Source organism: Myotis daubentonii, chromosome 13 (genome assembly GCF_963259705.1).
Source record: "Myotis daubentonii chromosome 13, mMyoDau2.1, whole genome shotgun sequence".
NCBI lineage: Eukaryota > Metazoa > Chordata > Mammalia > Chiroptera > Vespertilionidae > Myotis > Myotis daubentonii.
In genome coordinates this window covers 23,129,677-23,149,572 of record NC_081852.1, presented here as the reverse complement: position 1 = coordinate 23,149,572, position 19,896 = coordinate 23,129,677, and the positions used below count along the sequence as shown (strand labels likewise).

The 19,896-nt window shown below is 39.6% G+C and overlaps 1 protein-coding gene across 5 annotated transcripts in view; it reads left to right on the top strand.

The window, feature by feature from the left end:
* Positions 1 to 19,322, top strand: part of SUPV3L1 (Suv3 like RNA helicase) — a 29,855-nt gene extending 10,533 nt beyond the window's left edge. For 3 of the 5 annotated variants that reach the window (XM_059662510.1, XM_059662507.1, XM_059662511.1), the window contains 9 exons: positions 1,626 to 1,703; positions 4,607 to 4,698; positions 6,314 to 6,494; positions 7,026 to 7,119; positions 8,041 to 8,260; positions 9,987 to 10,067; positions 11,802 to 11,978; positions 13,914 to 14,062; positions 14,836 to 15,322. In XM_059662510.1, the coding sequence (XP_059518493.1) occupies positions 1,626 to 1,703; positions 4,607 to 4,698; positions 6,314 to 6,494; positions 7,026 to 7,119; positions 8,041 to 8,260; positions 9,987 to 10,067; positions 11,802 to 11,978; positions 13,914 to 14,062; positions 14,836 to 15,271 (1,508 nt within the window). In that variant the 3' untranslated portion in view covers positions 15,272 to 15,322. Of the gene's footprint in view, positions 1 to 1,625; positions 1,704 to 4,606; positions 4,699 to 6,313; positions 6,495 to 7,025; positions 7,120 to 8,040; positions 8,261 to 9,986; positions 10,068 to 11,801; positions 11,979 to 13,913; positions 14,063 to 14,835; positions 15,323 to 17,671 lie in introns of those variants that run through there. The other 2 variants (XM_059662509.1, XM_059662508.1) reach the window with 2 other exon arrangements.
* Positions 19,323 to 19,896: the final 574 nt, after the last annotated feature.

Sequence of the window (19,896 nt, the reverse complement as noted above, 5' to 3'; positions counted from 1 at the left end):
CTGTCAGTACCATAAATTGTGTGTTTTAAAACATTTACATGATTATATTGTATTATTGTTCCACACTTGCTTTTTATTCTATACATGTTTTTAGATCTAGGCTTGTTTTGCACATATATATATATATATATATATATATATATATATATATACATATATATATATATAAAATCATATGTGTCATAAATATATATATCAAATTTATTCACTTAAACTGTTACATAGCATTTCATTTTATGACTAAAATTATACATTTTTCCATTAAAGAATATTTAAATGGTTTAAATTCTTTCACTATTAATAGCACTGCAGTAAACTAGTTAAGTCACTTTGAAAATATTTTTTTATGAAAATCAATTTTTTTTATTACATAACCAATTATATCTTCACATGGAAAACATAAAAATAAATGCAGAGAAGAAAAAAGTACATGCTCTCCCAATTCCACCCATTCAGAATCAACAAGTGTTAACCCTGTGGTATATATTTTTCAGATCCTTTTTCTGTGTTTTTATTGTGTATCCATATATTTATCTGTGCATTGTGGATATGTATATTAAATAAAAATAGGGATTATATACTACATGTTAGAGCAAATTATGTACTATTTAGTAGCTTGCTTTTTTAATTTTAATCTTAACTTTCTGTTTAAATGGATAGTTTTTAAAAAAATTAGTTCATTTTAACAGTTGTATGTTGTAAAAATTCAGATAGCACAGATATTTATAAATGAAAATTCCCTTTTTTTCTAATCTTGTTTGTATATGCCCAGATGCAATAAGTAAATTTTAATCTGATGGTTTTTCAGTGTAAAAATAACTTTCTTTTGTTTCTTAAAAGTCTTTGCAGGCATATTACATTTTTAAAATTTTTAATGTGTTCTTAACTCCTTGGTATTTTAGGAAGAAATTTAAAATACAATTAAATGATTTAAAAAGAATAAAGTAATATGGTTGGAAGCATTAAAATAAAATTCAGCACTAATTTTTGCCGTAGTGATGAGCTTAAGTTCCCTAAGAATGAGCATTGCTGGGACTCAGGGGATTGCACTTTCCACTCCACTTTCTGCTCCTCACACCTGTCTGGGCTCCTGTGGCAGAGAGGCTTCATTTACTGTGGGCTATCTGCTCCTGGTTCCTGGGAGCATAGATACTTTTTTCTTTTACCGCAGTGCAGGTGTGTTAGTTCTCATTAGGCAGATTCTCCAGGCTGTCCCTGAGATTGCAGAAATAGGACAAATGAACCTGCTTAATGTGCGAGGCAGTGCAGTAGAGTGGTTAACAGTCTGGACTTTGGAGCTGGATGGCCTGGGTTGGAATTTCATGTTTTTTTGATCTTATACTTACCTGTACATACTGTATCCTTGGGTCATGACTTAACTTCTCTGGGCCTCAGTTTATTCTTCTGTAAAATGAAGAAGATGATGACTTTCCTTTTATATTTGTTGTGAGGATTAAATGAGTTATAATTGTAAAGCCCTGAGAACAAGACTGCCAGGAAAGAAGCACTGAGTGATCAGTGGGGTTGATGACTGGTGGTGATGAAAGCTTGAAATGTTGGTGTTGTAATTTGTTTGCAATACTATTTAAGTACTTATATTGCTCATGATAACTTTTTATTTTAAGATGAAGTGGCTGTGATTGATGAAATTCAAATGATTAAAGACCCAGCCAGAGGATGGGCCTGGACCAGAGCACTTCTAGGTTGGTGGTCTTAATGCTTAAAACCTGTGCTTTGTGACATCTGCACTGAGATGCATTATCTGCTGGACGTTACCAAGTAGAGCCAGCTAGATTCTTTCTTTTGAAACAAATCAAACAAAAAAGTCAGCTAAATGTTCAGTTTTATTTTCTAAATATTATTTAAATAATGGGAAGCCTATTTTTCCTATTATGAAATTAGCATAACCACTTAAAGTTAAAGTATTCAAATCTCACCATATGTATAACCATTATTAAGATTTGGTGTGTTTCATGCCAGTTTTGTGACTATATAATTTTGTATCTTGCTTTTTTCAGTTCTGTTGTTTCCAACATTTTTTTGGAATAACATTATCCTATCTAATAAAAGAGAAACATGGTAATTGGCATATGTCCGCTACCCTTCCCATTGGCTAATCAGCGAGATATGCAAATTAACTGCCAGCCAAGATGGCGGCCAGCAGCCCGGCAGCTTGAAGCTAACATGAGGCTTGCTTGCTTCAGTGACGGAGGAAACCAGCATTCCCCGCCTGCCTTGCCGGCTTCTGAGCTTGCAGTTTGAAACATAGTTACAAATATAGAAGCTAAACAAAACCCCAGAAACCTGCTTTCAGCCCGCCGGGATCTCAGAGCTGGAGTTGATACAATGTTTCGACTATAGAACCCAAACAAACTAGATACCTGCTTTTAGCAGCAGAGGCCTCAGAGCTGGAGCCAGAGCGAAAGCTGGCCCAGAATAAAAAAAAAGAAAAGAAAAAAGGAGCAGTTGGGAGCGTCAGTCACCCGCCAGCCTGAAAACAGCCCTCAGCCCCTCACCCAGACTGGCCAGGCACCCCAGTGGGGACCCCCACCCTAAAGGGTGTGTGACCAGCTGCAAACAGCCATCATCCCCTCACCCAGGCTGGCCAGGCACCCCAGTGGGGACCCCCACCCTGATCCAGGACACCCTTCAGGGCAAACCAGCACCAGGCCTCTATTCTATATAGTAAAAGGGTAATATGCCTCCCGGCACCGGGATCAGTGTGACGGGGCAGCGCCCAAACCCCCTGATCACCCTGCGGCTCTGTGTGTGACAGGGGGCGGGGCCACAACCTCCCTATCAGCCCTGCTCTGTTTGTGACGGGGGAAGGCGCCCCAACCCCCTGATCAGCCCTGCTCTGTGCCTGATAGGGGGGAGCTCCCCAACCCCCTGATCGGCCCTGCTCTGTGTGTGACAGGGTGTGGCACCCCAACCCCCCCTCCATGGGCCCTGCTCTGTGTGTGATGGGGTAGAGCCATAACCTCCCCATCGGCCCTGCCCTGAATGTGACAGTAGTGGTGCCCCAACCCCCTGATCAGCCCTGCTCTGTGGGTGATAGAGGGTGACGCCCAAACCCCCTGATCCGCCCTGCTCTGTACGTGACAGGGTAAGGAGCCCCAACCCCCGAGATGGGCCTTGCTCTGTGCGTGACGGGGCTGCGCCCCAACCCCCTGATTGGCCCTGCTCTGTGCATGATGGGGTGGCACCGCAACCTCCCATCGACCCTGCCTTGAGTTTGACAGGGGGTGATGCCCCAACCCCCCAATCGGCCCTACCCTGAGCGGGACTGAGGGTGGCATCGCAACCTTCCAATCAGCCCTGCTCTGTGCATGACAGGGGGCGGTGCCCCAATTCCCCAATCGGCCCTGCTCTGAGCCCGACCAGGGGCTGCACCTAGGGATTGGGCCTGCCCTCTGCCACCCGGGAGCAGGCCTAAGCCAGCAGGTCGTTATCTCCCGAGGGGTCCCAGACTGTGAGAGGGCACAGGCTGGGCTGAGGGACCTCCCCCTCCCCCCCGAGTGCACAAATTTTTGTGCACTGGGCCTCTAGTGTTATTAATAATGTTGCAGTAAAAATCCTTGTGGCCATAGCTTTTTATTCATATATTTTATTATTTCTTTAGGATAGGCTCCTGGAAGTGGAGTTATTGAGGTCCATGGACATGAATGAGTATTTCTAATGCTTGATAATTGGAGTGAATTAAAATTTTAAAAAATTATTGATGGCGGCAGGGAGATAGAAAGAGAAACTTTAATTTGTTGTCCAACTTATTTATGTACTCATTGGTTGATTCTTTGTAGGTGCCCTGACCAGAGATCGAACCTACAACATTGGTGTATTGGAACGATGCTCTAACTAAACTGAGCTATCTGGCCAGAGCTGGAGTGAATTTTTGATCAGCATATTGTAGGACAGGTGTTCTCAGATTTAAAAACAAACAGCTGAACTCTTTTCCAAATAAAGAGTATTCATTGAAACCTTAATGTAAAATGGATGAAAGCAGATCTGCTAAGGGGTAAGGAGATGGGAGTTCCTTCTGCCCTCCAGCCCCAGCCTCTGAGGCACCTCACTGATTCCATGGAAGCTAATGTTCAGTACTAATCACAAAATGCCAGGTACTAGTCCTGGCTGACATCACCCTCTAGACTCAACACCTTGGCCAAAGCAATTTAAAAGCCCCGATGTTTATAAAAATGTAGTTAGTCTTTGCCCAGTATATTATTGTTTTGAGGTTTGAATCAAAGAGATAATATTTATGAAAACATTTTGTAATGTTGTAAAGCAATAGAAACAAACTTAAAATATTTTTGCTAGCCCTGGCCTGGTGGCTCGGTTGGTTGGAGTGTCGTCCCATACACCAAAAGGTTATGGGTTTGATTCCTGGTTAGGGCACATATCTAGGTTGGGGGTTCCCTCCCCAGTCAGTGAGCGAAGGGGAGGCAACAGATTGATTTTTCTCTACATCAATGTTTCTCTCTCTCAAAATCAATTTAAAAAATGTTCTCGGGTGAGGATTAAAAATACATACATTGTTTGCTGTGTAAAGTGTTGCATATTTACTTTCATGTCTTTAAAATTTTTTAACTTGTGATTTTGCATTTAACAGGACTGTGTGCTGAAGAGGTTCATTTATGTGGAGAAGCTGCTGCTATTGACCTGGTTACTGAGCTTTTGTACACGACTGGGGAGGAAGTGGAGGTACTCAATTATATGCTTTGTTCTCAAGATGGCATAGCAAATAGCCCAGAGCACCCAGGCAGTGGCTTCATAGGCCCCAGGTAGTGGTAAATCAGAACTTAACTAGAAAGAAAGCTTTATTTCCTTGTAGTTGACTAGGTAATAGATAATTGATTTAACCTCATATTTGGAGTTCTGACAGAGTGGCCATCTTACCCTGTCTTCTAAAAGTACAGGAGATGCTTCATATTCTCTTGACAAAAACTTTTAGAGTTTCAGCAGATCTCTTCAGAATTAAATAAGTCAGGAATATTGGAAGTTTGAGGTTCAGCAAAAGTTTGTGCTTTTTCTTTTTCTTTTTATTGATTTTAGAGCGAGGAATGGTGGGGGAGGGGAGAGAACGAAACATCCATGTGAGAGTAAAACATCTGTCGGTTGCCTCCACCTGACCAGGGGTCAAACCTGCAACCTGGGGTTATGCCCTAGCGGAATCAAACCTGCCACCTTTCGGTGTCCAGGGACATTGCTCCAACCAACTGAGCCACACTGGCCAGGGCAGAAGCTTGTAGTTTTTAAAGTCTCGGATGTCAGGTAATTGGGGCCTTTGATATACATCTAATTGCTAGAAATAGTTTGTATCCCTTTTCAAATTCTTAGAGTAAGAAGTAATTGGTTTTCTTTTAATCCTACTTTTTGTTTTCTTTACCAGAGTTCTATAATAAGATGAAGAAATATTTAAAAATTGGTCCATTACTTTAGTTTTGTGTTCAGCTTTCAGGGAGAGAAATGTAGTAGAAGAAATTCTGGGTTCTAGTCGTGGCTTTGCTGTTACTAGTTTTGTATTCTTAGGCAAATTGTAGAAGGCTAGAACTGGGAAAATCCTCTTGAGACCTGATTTTTTTTTTTTTTAATATATTTTATTGATTTTTTACAGAGAGGAAGGGAGAGAGATAGAGAGCTAGAAACATCGATGAGAGAGAAACATCGATCAGCTGCCTCCTGCACATCCCCCACTGGGGATGTGCCTGCAATCCAGGTACATGCCCTTGACCGGAATCGAACCTGGGACCCTTGAGTCCGCAGGCCGACGCTCTATCCACTGAGCCAAACCGGTTTCGGCGAGACCTGATCTTTTATAGGGCTCTCTTTTACTTTTTCGTAAAAGAAAATAACAGTGAATAACCCTTCTGAACTTATAAAGTTGCCATGAGAATCAAATGTAGCCCTAGCCAGTTGCCAAGTGGTTAGTGTTCTCCCTTGGACTGAGGAGTTGTGGATTCCATTCCTGTCAAGGGCACACACCTTGATTGCAGGCTCGATCCCTGGCGCCGATCAAAGCATGTGCGGGAGGCAACCAGTTGATGTGTCTCTCTCACATCGATGTTTCTCTCTAAAATCAATGAGGGGAAAAAGAAAATCAAATGTATATGAAAGTGCTTTGAAAAATTTATGAAACACTGTTTAGCATTTAGTTAATTTAGAAATAGGAATGAATATTAAAATAAATGCTTTTCTGTATTTCCCTTTGAAAAACAATGGACCTTGTTTTTAGCTTTTAGCAAGTTTTTCACTTAATTGTTAGTCACATGAAATTTAGTTTGGTGTGTTATTTTACAATATCATATCTTTATTAAAGGTTCGAAACTATACAAGGCTTACACCCATTTCTGTGCTGGATCATGCATTAGAATCTTTAGACAACCTTCGGCCTGGGGACTGCATTGTCTGTTTTAGCAAGAATGATATTTATTCTGTGAGTCGACAGATTGAAATTCGGGGATTGGAATCAGCTGTTATATATGGCAGTCTCCCACCTGGTAATTACTGGCTTTCATCATGAGAGAATAGTAAATCTTATTTTTGCCATTTATGTTGAATATGTATAGAAAACACAGTAAAAGATATTGAATTAAGATGCTTGATATATTAGTTATTTGTTATAGGTCATATAAAATAAGTATTTCTCTAGTTTATCTTGGTGGGGATAGAAATATTTTAATTATTTCTAGCTCTTATTATTTGCTGTTATTTTAAATTTTGAATTAAAGAGTTTTTTACAGAAATGTCATTACCCATGAACTTGAGTAATATTCCCCAAATTGTAGTCCTGAAATCTGTTACTACATGTCTTCAGAAGTGAGAAGGCTAGTGTGGTGTGGGATTGTGTTGCTATATGTGGGGATATTTAAAAGAGTGGAAATAAAGGATAAGTAGCTCTTTGAGGATATAAAGAAATAACCTTGAAGCAGTAAGAATTTTATCCATAAGAATAGAAAGTAGGGGGTGAGGGTTTTTAAGATACAGTAAAAGATTGAGAACACTGATTTAACATAAACTACTTATTCTAGGGACCAAACTTGCTCAAGCAAAAAAGTTTAATGATCCTGATGATCCATGCAAAGTCCTGGTTGCTACAGATGCAATTGGCATGGGACTTAATTTGTAAGTGATTTTTTTTTTTTTTTTTTAAGCAATCATGGATATTCAGTGGGTTAGATGGCAATTAAAAATTTTCTAATTGGCATTAGAATGACCACTTTGGAGAATGGGTATTACCATATAGATCGGAGATTTACCTTGTTTACACCTGGTAAGGGAATAAAAAGAAAGTATCATATAGCTCAGACTTGGAGTGCTGCTCCCTACCACTGCTATCCTGTTATATTACCTTACTTTACTTTTAGTTTCTCAGTTGACAAGGTGTGTGAGTGCCTACTGTGCTTGTAGGGCTAGCTATTATCTGTAAGGATAACAGTACTAAGCCTAAATATTCCTCTCTGGGGAATGAATCAAAAAAACTATTCAAACTGTTAATATCCAACTTGTAAAAGCAGCTTGAGCCCTAGCTGGTTTGGCTCAGTGGATAGAACGTTGGCCTGCGGACTAAAGGATCCCAGGTTCGATTCCACTCAAGGGCACATGCCCAGTTTGTGGGCTCCATCCCCAGTAGGCATGCAGGAGGCAGCCAATCAATGATTCTCTCTCATCATTGATGTTTCTATCTCTCTATGCCTTCTTCTCTGAAGTATAAAAATATATTTTTAAAAAAAGGCAACACTATGAGAACACTATGTGGTTTATTTGTAAAAAAATGTTAATCTTTAGCCTTATTGAGGTATAATTTACATACTATACAGTTCACCCATTGTAAAAGTACAAGTTGATAAATTCTAGTAAATTTACACAGTTGTTGAAAAATACTATTTAAAGGGAAGAAAGAATTACCAACAAACCTCTTTCTCTTATTTTGAAAACTGCGGGCAAGGTTGCAAGTAGTCTAACCTAGAATTGAGTGAGTGTTTCTGCAGTGAACCAGTCATGGAGAGTTTTTCGTCTGTGAGATCACTTTTATTTCTATTTCAGGAGCATAAGAAGAATTATTTTTTATTCCCTTATAAAGCCCAGTATCAATGAAAAGGGAGAGAAGGAACTAGAACCAATCACCACTTCTCAAGCCTTACAGATTGCTGGCAGAGCTGGTAGATTCAGTTCGAAATATAAAGAAGGAGAGGTTACAACAATGAATCGAGAAGACCTCCGTTTATTAAAGGAGATTTTGAATAAGCCTGTCGAGCCTATAAAGGTAAGGTTAATTACTCCTCTTTGGAGGACAGTCATGCCATCCTTCACCCTCCCTCCAGACTCTTGCCTCAGACACGCGGTAACAAAAGAGAAATTTTATACCATGAAAATTATGTCAAGAAAGCCCTACTTGCCCTAGCTGGTTTGGCTCAGTGGATGGAGCATCAGCCTGTGGACTGAAGGGTCCTGGGTTTGATTCTGGTCAAGGGCACATGCCTGGGTTGCAGGCTCAATCCCTAGTGGGGGGCGTGCAGGAGGCAGCCAGTCAATGATTCTCTCTCATCATTGATGTTCCTATCTCTCTTTTTCCCTCTCCCTTCCTCTCTGAAATCAATAAAAATATATTAAAAGCAAGCAAGCCCTACTTTATTGCTTTGGAGAAGAATAGAGACTCCTGGTTGAGAATGGTGTGCAGGTGAAAGATCCAGTTTGAAAAGTTTAGTGAACCTAATTTCCTTTCGTTCTTCCTATAACCAAGCAGAAGGTGGGGGTAGGGGCACAATTGCTTCAGGTGGGCACTCAGCTATATAAGCAGACTGAAAACTTGTCAGGAGCTTGAATGTAGAAGAAACCCTTGAGTGTGGGACAAAAACAGCACTAAGCGACACAATTGTGAGCCAATAAGGACAAATGTAGTTAATGAGACAGAAGTGTACATATTTTCAACAAACTAGCTGTTACAGTTTTTTTAAAATATGTTTTTATTGACTTCAGAGAGAGGAAGGGAGAGAGATAGAAACATCAATGATGAGAGAAACATCAATTGGATGCCTCCCTTGCGCCCCCTACTGGGGATGGACCCCGAAACCCAGGCGTGTTCCCTGACCATAATCAACTGTGACCTCCTGGTTGATGCTCAACCAACTGAGGCACACCAGCTGGGCCTAACTGTTACAATTTAAAGTTGCCTGGAAATATTTCTAAATGTGGCTCTTTTCATTCTTCAGTGGCCCTGGGTAAAGGGGAATGTAAGTGAGATAACACAGGAAAAGTTTTTAGAGGGAAGCTGAGGTTGAAATAATTTCTGTAGCTTTTGTTGAGAGTGTAGTTGATAACGACACACCATTTCCCCCCTGTGCACAGAACCTCATTCTTGTGCTCATTCTCTTCCTCCGACCATGATTCACATCACTCTCCTGTCCTCTTTCCCATTCCCCCCCGCCCCCCAGCTTATACTTACCTGAAGGCATTCCGTAACACTGCAGTATTCAGTTAAAGAGGTACCTGACCTCCAGTTTAGACATTTTTCATGTATTTATGTGTCAGACACTGTATAACTAAAATGTGAATATAAGATTGACTACTCACTGGGTATAATTGGTTAGTTTTATTAGATCATCTCATTAGCTTTTTAAATTGGTAATAAATGGGAAAATGATGATGCTTTTCTCTATTTTACTCAAATTCTTTACTCAAGACTTTATTTTGAATTAACTTAGGAAAACTTCTCCTTTAAAAAAAAAATAAGCTTGCCCTAGCTGGTTTGGCTCAGTAGATAGAGTGTCGGCCTGTGGACCAAAGGCTTCCAGGTTCGATTCCGGTCAAGGGCACATGCCCCGGGGTTGTAGGCTCGATCCCCGGTAGGGGGCGTGCAGGAGGCAGCCAGTCAGTGATTCTCTCTCATCATTGATGTTTCTATCTATCTCTCCCTCTCCCTTCCTCTCTGAAATCAATAAATATATATTTTTAAAAAATAAGCTTATTATTGTTTTTTTCTTTTACTAAAGGCAGCTGGTCTTCATCCAACTGCTGAACAGATTGAAATGTTTGCCTACCATCTGCCTGATACAACACTGTCCAATCTCATTGTAAGTAGGAAATCACTTTAAATCCCTTTCCAAAAGTATTGATACGTTGGCTTTTGTAAACAATACTGCAATGAGTATGTTTGCACATGGCTGCACATGTCTTTTTTGATTTAGTGTTTTAGGTTTCTTCAGATAAATACAGTACCCTAAAGTGGCATTGCTGGGTCTTTTTGTGTCTCTTGTTATAACCTTTGTTTTAAAGTCTATTTTGTCTGGTATAAGTATTGCTTCCCCAGCTTTTTGTTTGTTTCCATTTTTGTGAAATGCCTTTTCCCATCTCTTTGCTTTGAGTACATGTGTCTTTCTCTCTGAAGTGAGTCTCTTGTAGGCAGCATACTACGTGAGGGTCTTTTGTTATCCATTCAGCTACCATGCACCTTTTGATTGGAGCATTTAATCCATTTGTATTTATGTTTTTGATATTTCCTTTTTCCCCCTCTTTCTCTTCTTCCTCTTTCTTTTTCTTTCTTCTTCTTCTTGACTGTAACATTTCTTGTAATACTGGTCTAGTGATGATGAACCCCTTTAGCTTTTTCTTGTCTGGGAAGCTCTTTTTATCTGTCCTTTGATTCTATGTGTCCATCGAGAGATGAGTGGATGAAGAAGTGGTGCATGTGCACAATGAAATATGATGCAGCCATATGGAATGAAATCTTGCCATCTGCAACAACATGGATGGGCCTAGAGGGTATTTTGCTCAGTGAAATAAGTCAGAAAGAGAAAGGCAAATGCCATAGACTTCACTTATATGTGGAATCTAAAAAGAAAATAAATGAACAAGTAGAACAGAAACAGACTCATAGATATAGAGAATATTTTGACAGTTGCCTGATGGGAGTGGGGTTGGGGGAATTGGTGAAAAAGATGAAGGGATTAAGAAGTACAAATTGGCCCTAACCGGTTTGGCTCAGTGGATAGAGTGTCAGCCTGAGGAATGAAGGGTCCCAGGTTCGATTCCGGTCAAGGGCATGTACCTGGGTTGCGGGCGCATCCCCAGTAGGGGGTGCACAGGAGGCAGCTGATCGATGTTTCTCTCTCATCGATGTTTCTAACTCTCTATCCCTGTCCCTTCCTCTCTGTAAGGGAGGGTATTGATTTTATTGTTAAAGATTAATAAAATATATTTAAGAAAAAGAAGCACAAATTGGTAATTATGGTCATGGGGATATATAGTACAGCAAGGGGAATTAAATCAATAATTTTTAATAACCATGTATGGTGTCAGATGGGTACTAGGTTTATCAGGGTGATCACTTCATAAGTGACTAAATGTCTAATCCCTGGGTTGTACACGAATAGAATATTGTACATCTACTATAATTGAAAAATAAAAAATTGGAGCATTTGAAACGTTGCTTCCCTGCAACTGTCATCAGTTTTGGCTCAAATAAACTCATAAAAATGCTCAAAAAGAAAATAAAAAACAAAAATTTTGATATGTCAGATAATTACTAGTTAACCTCATGGGCATGAATGGATAGGCTGTTTTTGTGAAGTTGCTATATATGAAGTTTATGTTAAAAGTGAAAACTTTTAAAAGCGTTTGGGACTTTTGTCTGAGTATTTTAGGTTGGGAAGGTTATGGAGGAATTATTAGCTTGAGGGGGCAATGAATAAAGTAGGCCTTTCTAGAAGTCTGTTATGGGTTAAAGAGGTTGTTGTTTGTAGATGTGAGTACTTTATTCATGCCCAGTTAGGCAGTCCAGTGATTTAATATGTCTTTTTGCCCCCTAGGATATTTTTGTAGACTTTTCCCAAGTTGATGGGCAGTATTTTGTCTGCAATCTGGATGATTTTAAGTTTTCTGCAGAGTTGACGCAGCATATTCCATTAAGCCTGCGAGTAAGGTACGTGTTCTGCACAGCCCCTATCAACAAGAAGCAGCCTTTCGTCTGCTCGTCACTGTTACAGGTAAGCCTGCATCTTCAGGAAATTTGGGTTGTTTCTGGTTGAGGTATTTTCCCCAAACAGTACTTTGTTACTCAAAACAGTTGGAGACTGTCCTTTAATATGAGATCATATGTAAGAACTTAAATATAAAGTGACTCTCTATTTCTTACAAATAATTTTTTGCTTTGTATTTGGGCTTATGTGGTAGCCTTTGTGAAGAAGCTAAAACAAAAATAATTAAATACAGCCCTAACCGGTTTGGCTCAGCGGATAGAGCGTCGGCCTGCGGACTCAAGGGTCCCAGATTCAATTCCGGTCAAGGGCATGTACCTGGGTTGCAGGCACATCCCCAGTGGGGAGTGTGCAGGAGGCAGCTGATCGATGTTTCTCATCGATGTTTCTAACTGTCCCTCTCCGTTTTTCTCTGTAAAAAATCAATAAAATATATTAGGAAAAAAATAATTAAATACAATTTTTTTCAAGGGAAGGGGGTCTTTGCCCGATGATACACTTTTTCCTTATTGGTGATGGGTAATATTTTTGGAAGGGAGGGGCCAGGGGTTTAGTAGTGGCAATGGTATTCAGTTTTCTTAACCATAAGACACTGAGCCAGGGAATGTTGTCTTGCATGTGTTTGGTGCCAGAGTTCTGGTTCCTTTTATTTTCACTCATGTGGGTAGGGATACAATTCTGAGGAGCACAGAAGTCACCAAAACAGGGCCGGGGAAGGGCAGTGGACGCTGTGTCCTCACCTCTCTGGGCCCTTGCTCTCCCTTGCCAGCACACTAAACCCAAAGGTCTCCTCTCTGAATCTCTTCCTGACTCATGGTTGTAGTTCCGCTGCCATTTCTTTATAGACCTTAGCATTCTGCATATTAGCTCTGTTTTTATCAACTCTATTTCTAAATTCAAAATTATTTTTAAATTGCATAAATAATACAGAAATACTTTCCCTTTGCACAAAATTAAAACATTACGATAGGATAAATTGGGCTACCTCCTCCAATCTTAGTTCTTTGGCATAACTATTATCAGTTTGTATGTAATCTTGCAGACCTTTCCAGTTGCATTTGCCTACATAGGTATACATGTAGGAATTCTAGTTTTGTTGTGGGGGTGTTTTCCCATAAATGTTCTAATGAATTTTTCTGCAACTCACTGTTTTCTTTTTCCCTTATTTTGTCTTAGAGGTCTTCCCTGTCCAGGTATTTACCTAGGAAATATGTTTCTTAGAGCTGGCATTTGTTAGAGAGTTAGCTAGCGTAGGTTGATGTTTATGGAACAGAGGTCTTAAATGCTGCCGTAGATGGAGTTTGAGCCCATGTCTGAACCCACTTACACCATTCTTCAAATTATTCTAATGAAGCAGAAGCATTTACTAAGGAGAAAGGACAGTTTAACAGTTGCTTATGTGTTCTGTTTAATGATGAGAATGTGAAATCTAGAGATTTTTCCTTGATCTCCATTATTGCTGAACTTCAAAAGAGCCATTGATGGCCTCTGAGGATTGATTTTATAAAAAGAAGGATGTCATTCCCCCACCTTTTAAAAGGTTACCTTTATAAAATATTAAATGTTCTTTATTTTTTTTTTAAAGATATATTTAATTGATTTTTTTACAGAGAGGAAGGGAGAGAGATAGAGAGTCAGAAACATAGATGAGAGAGAAACATCAATCAGCCGCCTCCTGCGCATCCCCCACTGGGGATGTGCCCACAACCCAGGTACATGCCCCTGACCGGAATCGAACCTGGGACCTTTCAATCCGCAGGCCGACGCTCTATCCACTGAGCCAAACTGGTTTCGGCTTAAATGTTCTTTAAAATGCAGATAAGTATAAAGAAGGAAAGAAAGCATCCTGCCTATTGAAACACAATCACAGTTAACGTTTCTTGTGCTTCCTTTTTTTTCTAATCACAGGCTTGAGTCTGATTCCTTTTCTTCTGCTTCTCTCAGTTTGCCAGGCAGTATAGCAGGAACGAGCCCTTGACCTTTGCATGGTTACGCCGATATATTAAATGGCCATTACATCCACCTAATAATATTAAAGACCTCATGGATCTTGAAGCTGTCCATGATGTCTTGGATCTTTACCTGTGGCTAAGGTATCAAATATTTCCTTTATGTGCTCTCATTTTTTAAAGTAATAGGGCAAATCAAAGGTTTTATAAAGGGTCTTTTGCTCTTTCCTATTAGGCACACATTTGCAGGGTGCTCTATATTATGTTTATTGTCCATAAAGGCAGTTGAGCCTGGTTAATCCCCATCCAAAAATGACTTAAAGCATTCTTAGGATTCTAGTTAAGATGGGTGGGTGAGAAGGTCCGCTAGGTCCTTGCTACTCAATGGGTGGAAGCAATTAGAAATAGAGAATATCAGACTGAATCAAATTCTGCATTTTAACTATATTCCCCAGGTGATTCATTTATATGTTAACATTTGAGAGGTTAATTAAAATCCTCAATTAATGGTCCTGCGACTTTAAGCAAAAGAATGTATAACAAAACCAATTTTACCAGAGGCTAATTGATATAAACCAGAGTTAAGTTCCCATGGCATCTCATCAGTGTTATGATGAGACAGTGTTATACAAAGCGACGTTATTGAAGGGCCTGCTGTTTTGGCTCAAAGGGGGGGCATGTCCCACGAGGGACCATATTGGAATCAGGTCGGGGGGAGTGGTGGCCCATCCTCATAATGATGTACTCCTCGGATGTGTTGGGGCAGAAGTAAAAGTTGAGCAAAGACAAAACAAATTTTGCATAAACAACATTTGGAATTAAATCAGTGTCAAGATATAGTTTCGTCATTGATATTATTGTAGTAGTTCAGCGACTGTGATAAGAGCTGTTGCTATAATGTAATGTCTTTTTCCCAGCTATCGGTTTATAGATATGTTTCCAGATGCCAGCCTTGTTCGAGACCTGCAGAAAGAGCTAGATGGCATTATCCAAGAGGGTGTACACAACATCACCAAACTGATTAAAATTTCAGAGGCACAAAGGCTGTTGAATTTGGACAATGTGTCAGCAGACAGCCGGTCTCGTTTGCCAGGAACATTGAAGAGCCAAGCAAGAAGGATGCGCGGTACCAAAACTTTAGGATATAAAGCCGCTGAGCCACCCTGCCCCAGTGCGGAAGAGAAATCCCTTGCTTCCAGGTTGGTGCAGCAAGGACTCCTCACTGCAGACATGCTGAAACAGCTGGAGAAGGAGTGGCTGACACAGCGGACTGGGCACGGCAGAGACAGGACAGAGCCTGGGACTTCCTCCAAAGGGTCAAGAAGAAAGAAGAAGGAACCTGATTCAGATTAGGTTTATTTTATTTTATTTTTATTTTGCAAATAAATATCTATTTTAAAATTCTTTTTTTTTCTCATCTGCATTTACTGCCTTAGGTGTGTTTTTTTTTTTTTTTTTACCCAGAAAAATTAACTCTTAAAGATGAGTAAACTTGGTTTGTTTCTACATTTTAAAAATATGGAATGTCTTAAAGATTTTATTTAAAATTTGATAGAACTTTATAGTATAGCACTATGACAATGCACTATAAAGAACTCTGCATGACAATCAAACCCGTTTGGTGAATTGTTTGACCAGTTTTCTACACCATTGCTGAGGATGTCCTGGATGGAATTGCTGTCTGTTGAACCCACGTACCAGAAGGTGTTCTAGGTGCTGGAAATGTATAGTAAGCAGATGTATTATATGGAGATTTTGATACGGAGACAAGTAGGAGGAAGTTAAGTAAATGTCAGCTCTGTGAGGGTAGAGATGGTTGTGTGTCTAGTTCACTGCTGTGTTTTCAGTGTCTAGAATACAGTAGAAGCACAATCAGTCTTTGTTCAATGAATGAGTACTTTTGGAGATAACTGCTAGGATAAAGTAGAATAAGGAAAGAGTAACAAGCGGTAGCAGTGGACTATTCTACATAGAGTGGGTGGTCTTCCCATGTCAGAGTTCAGTCTGCTGCATAGTGGCCTCTGTTGCCCAACACAGTTTTCAGCCCTGATTAGTGATACAGCTTACAAGGAGCTTAAGGGCTTTGACATTGGACAGGCCTGAGTTCAGCTTCTCTCATTACCCGCCCGGTGACCTTGCCCTCTCTGAAGATGGACAGTAATGCTACTCAGAGTTGTTCAGTAGGTGAAATGTGATGAGGTGCCATTTAGCACAGCGCCTGGTATATATGAAGTGTTTCACAAATGAAACTGAAGGTTTCGGTTCACTCTGGGCTGTGAATTGACCACTTAAGTCATTCCAAGAACTGAACTAATTTGAGCAGCTGCTAAACAGGCTGACTTCAGACTAGCGATTACACTGACTTGGTTGAAAGTGGGTCAAGAACAGTTTGGCAAACTAGTTATCTTTTTCTGGCTTTTTCTTTGGTAGTTCTGGAGTTGAGATGATGTTTCATTTAATTGAGATGGCAATCTTTATTCTAATCTTTGTCTTTCTGGAAATAAAGGCTGAGTAGATGGCACTGAGTGTATTTCTCCCTTGTTTGTGGGTAAACAGTAGTGAAATGTCCAGAAGGGCAGATATTCTTCATTGGACAACTTTAGCTTCTAGAATTTGCCTTCCCCTGTGACTTACACCATAGCAGACATAGTCCCTTCTTGCCCATTTGGTCTCATTGTATTTAAGAGATGAGGCACAGCACTTAGAGCAGCGGTTCTCAACCTGTGGGTCGCGACCCCTTTGGGGGTCGAACGACCCTTTCACAGGGGTCGCCTATGACCATCGGAAAACACATATATAATTACATACTGTTTTTGTGATTAATCACTATGCTTTAATTATGTTCAATTTGTAACAAAATACATCCTGCATATCAGATATTTACATTACGATTCATAACAGTAGCAACATTACAGTTACGAAGTAGCAATGAAAATAATTTTATGGTTGGGGGTCACCACAACATGAGGAACTGTATTAAAGGGTCGAGGCATTAGGAAGGTTGAGAACCACTGACTTAGAGGGTTAGTTCGGGTTCTCCCACTTCATTTTGGGGGCCAGAGTTGCTAATTCACAGAAGACACTTAAACAAGACCCTTGCAGACTTCGTAAGTTAAATGTTAGTGAAGTCTCAGATGAGAGGAGTGAAGGTGGAGATACTGTAAAGAAAGGGCTGCTTGAACACTGAGCTAAAGAGTAGAAATAGTGATAAGTAGTTCACCTTTCCCTGTGTCGGGGAGGGAGAGTCTTCTGCCTGTGGTTAAGCAGAAGAGACTAAAGAAAGATAAAATCAGGTGAAACAAATGGGAATAATATAATTAAGTGGCTCTGAGTAATTAACTGCAAAGTGCTTAAAATTTGAAAACAACCTGGTCTCTGCACCAAGCCTGACACGTCATTTATTTTTCTTTGAGGGCTTCTGGGCCAGCTAAGTCCCAGGCATATGTTTCACTCAGGTCATGTTCTTAATCTTTTTTTTGTTTTTTCTAAAGGCCTTTTTTTCTTTTTTAAAAAAATATGTATTTATTGATTTCAGAGAGGAAGGGAGAGGGAGAGATAGAAACATCAATGATGAGAGAATCATTGATCGCCTGCCTACTGCACGCCCCCAACTGGGGATCGAGCCTGCAACCTGGGCATGTGCCTGGACCAGGAATCAAACCGTGAGCTCCTGGTCACGCTCAACCATCAACCCATACCGGACGGACCTCAGCCTTTCTAAAACACAACTCTTTTTTTTTTTTTTTTTTGCAGTTTTCTCACAGGTTTGGAAGTCCTCTTTGGATTATTGTGAATTCAGTTGAACATCAACACGGAGCATGGACTGAGACTTGGATGCTAAGCTCAGTTCTGTTGGTACAGATCTGGCTAATTTAGTAAGATGTGGTTAGTACAGATCTGGTTAGGAATAAAATCAATGACTTGTAATGCTTTGTACATTTTATTTGTGGATGAGTGTAAATCTACAAAATGAAATTGGGTCTTTTGAAAAATGCCTATTGTGAATCATCACAAATCACCAAAGTCTGATACAGCTCAGAACTGGGAGTCTGTAATTAAGATGCAATCATTCTATGTGTATCCAACACAAATCAACCTATTAGGATATGATGAAAAGCTGTGGTTTGCTGAAAGACAAGCAAATGATAAATGAATTAGGTTATTTCACTTCTCGATTTTTAAAGCTATAAAATACATAAACTTGAACATAGATAGCGGTTATCAACATGCTTCTGAGTTGTCGCTGTTCTCTAAAAGCCTGTCACTTAACATAGTGGGACAGTCCCACATACATGATAAACGGAAGTTGTCTTTATGTGCAAAAAAATGCTAGAGAAGAAAATACAGTTCTTGAAGTAGGATTGACCTTTGAAGACTTGACTTCATAAAGTTACTTTTGGCAAATTTTGGTAGAGGAGATGATTTTGAACTTGTTCCTTTAACAAGTTCTATCTATCCAAAAGTTTTTATTAGGTGCTCTCACCCAGTCCACGCCCTAGAAAGCCCCTGGTGCTTGTGAGGCATGGGAAAGGCTTGTGACCTAGTGACTACTTTGACCTGCCATTCGACACCTGTGAAGTGCAGTGAACTTGAGGATCCCCTGCTGGAAAATGTTCTTTCTTGGGTGCTTGTAATTAGGTCAAAATAATTTTTAGAAAAATTCCTTAAGTAATTATAAATGTTCATAATTCTTTTAATAGCCATACTTTAATTTTCTTAACATGTTCATCACTCATTGTTATCCTTTAAAAATTGATAAATCAATAGATGTTGCTCACATTCTGTCTATAAAAGCCCATCTGCATATGATTATTTAAAGTAATGCATAATATAAATTCAAAACAAAGCTCACTTAGAAGTAAGAACTCTCCTATACTTCACATTAATTTACCTCTAATCTATATAATAAACCAAATAGACTTGTCATTAAAAAATATGTATATATATATGATTAAAAATATATATATATTTTATCCTCACCCAAGGACATAGTCACTGATTTTTAGACAAGACAGAAACATCAATGTGAGGGAGAAACATTTGACTGGTTGCCTCTTGTACACTCCCCAACGGGGGATTGAACCCACAACCTAGGTATGTGCCCTGATTGGGAATCTAGTCTACAGCTTTTTAGTGTACAGGATGACGCTCCAACCAACCAAGCTACACTGGCTAGGGCAAGTTTAAATCACTTTTTAAAAACTGACTTTTGTCAAATGAATATATGTACCCCTTTGAAAACCAGAGACAAACACTTCCAACTCTGTTGTTATTTATTTTTTGTTATTTTTTTTCTAGTATTTACCTCATTGACTACATATTATGCATCTCCTCTGTCCTGAGTCATCATTTTAAGACATTAGCTACTGATTGCCTACTATATATCAGGTGAGGATTTAGCTTTTTTTAAAAAAAAAAATATTTTTATTGATTTCAGAGAGGAAAAGAGAGGGAGAGAGAGAGAGAAACATCAATGAGAGAGATTCATTGATTGGCTGCCTCCTGCATGCCCCTACTAGGGATCGAGTCTGCAACCTGGGCATGTGCCCTGACTGGGAATCAAACCGTGACTTCCTGGTTCATAGGTTGACCAACCTGGGCAAGTGCCCTGACTAGGAATTGAACTGTGACTTCCTGGTTCATAGGTTGGCGCTCAACCACTGAGCCACGCCGGCTGGGCAGGATTTAGCTTTCTTAAGTCACTCCTTTTCTCCACTTCCCTTTTGGTATAGCTATTATTCCTTTTTGTTGTTGTTAAATCAGTATTTAGAAATTACATTCATGACTTTCATACTACTTTTTTGGCAATTTCTCTAACTTCGTCATTTAATCTATTGAAATTTTTCTTTTCTCTATCATAGCTTTTTATTTCATAGACTTTATTATTATTTGATAGTTCCTTTTTTCATTTTGAAAATAAGAGGGGTAACAATAAACAAACATCTGAGAAGAGATTCAGAAACACATTTATTTTTTTA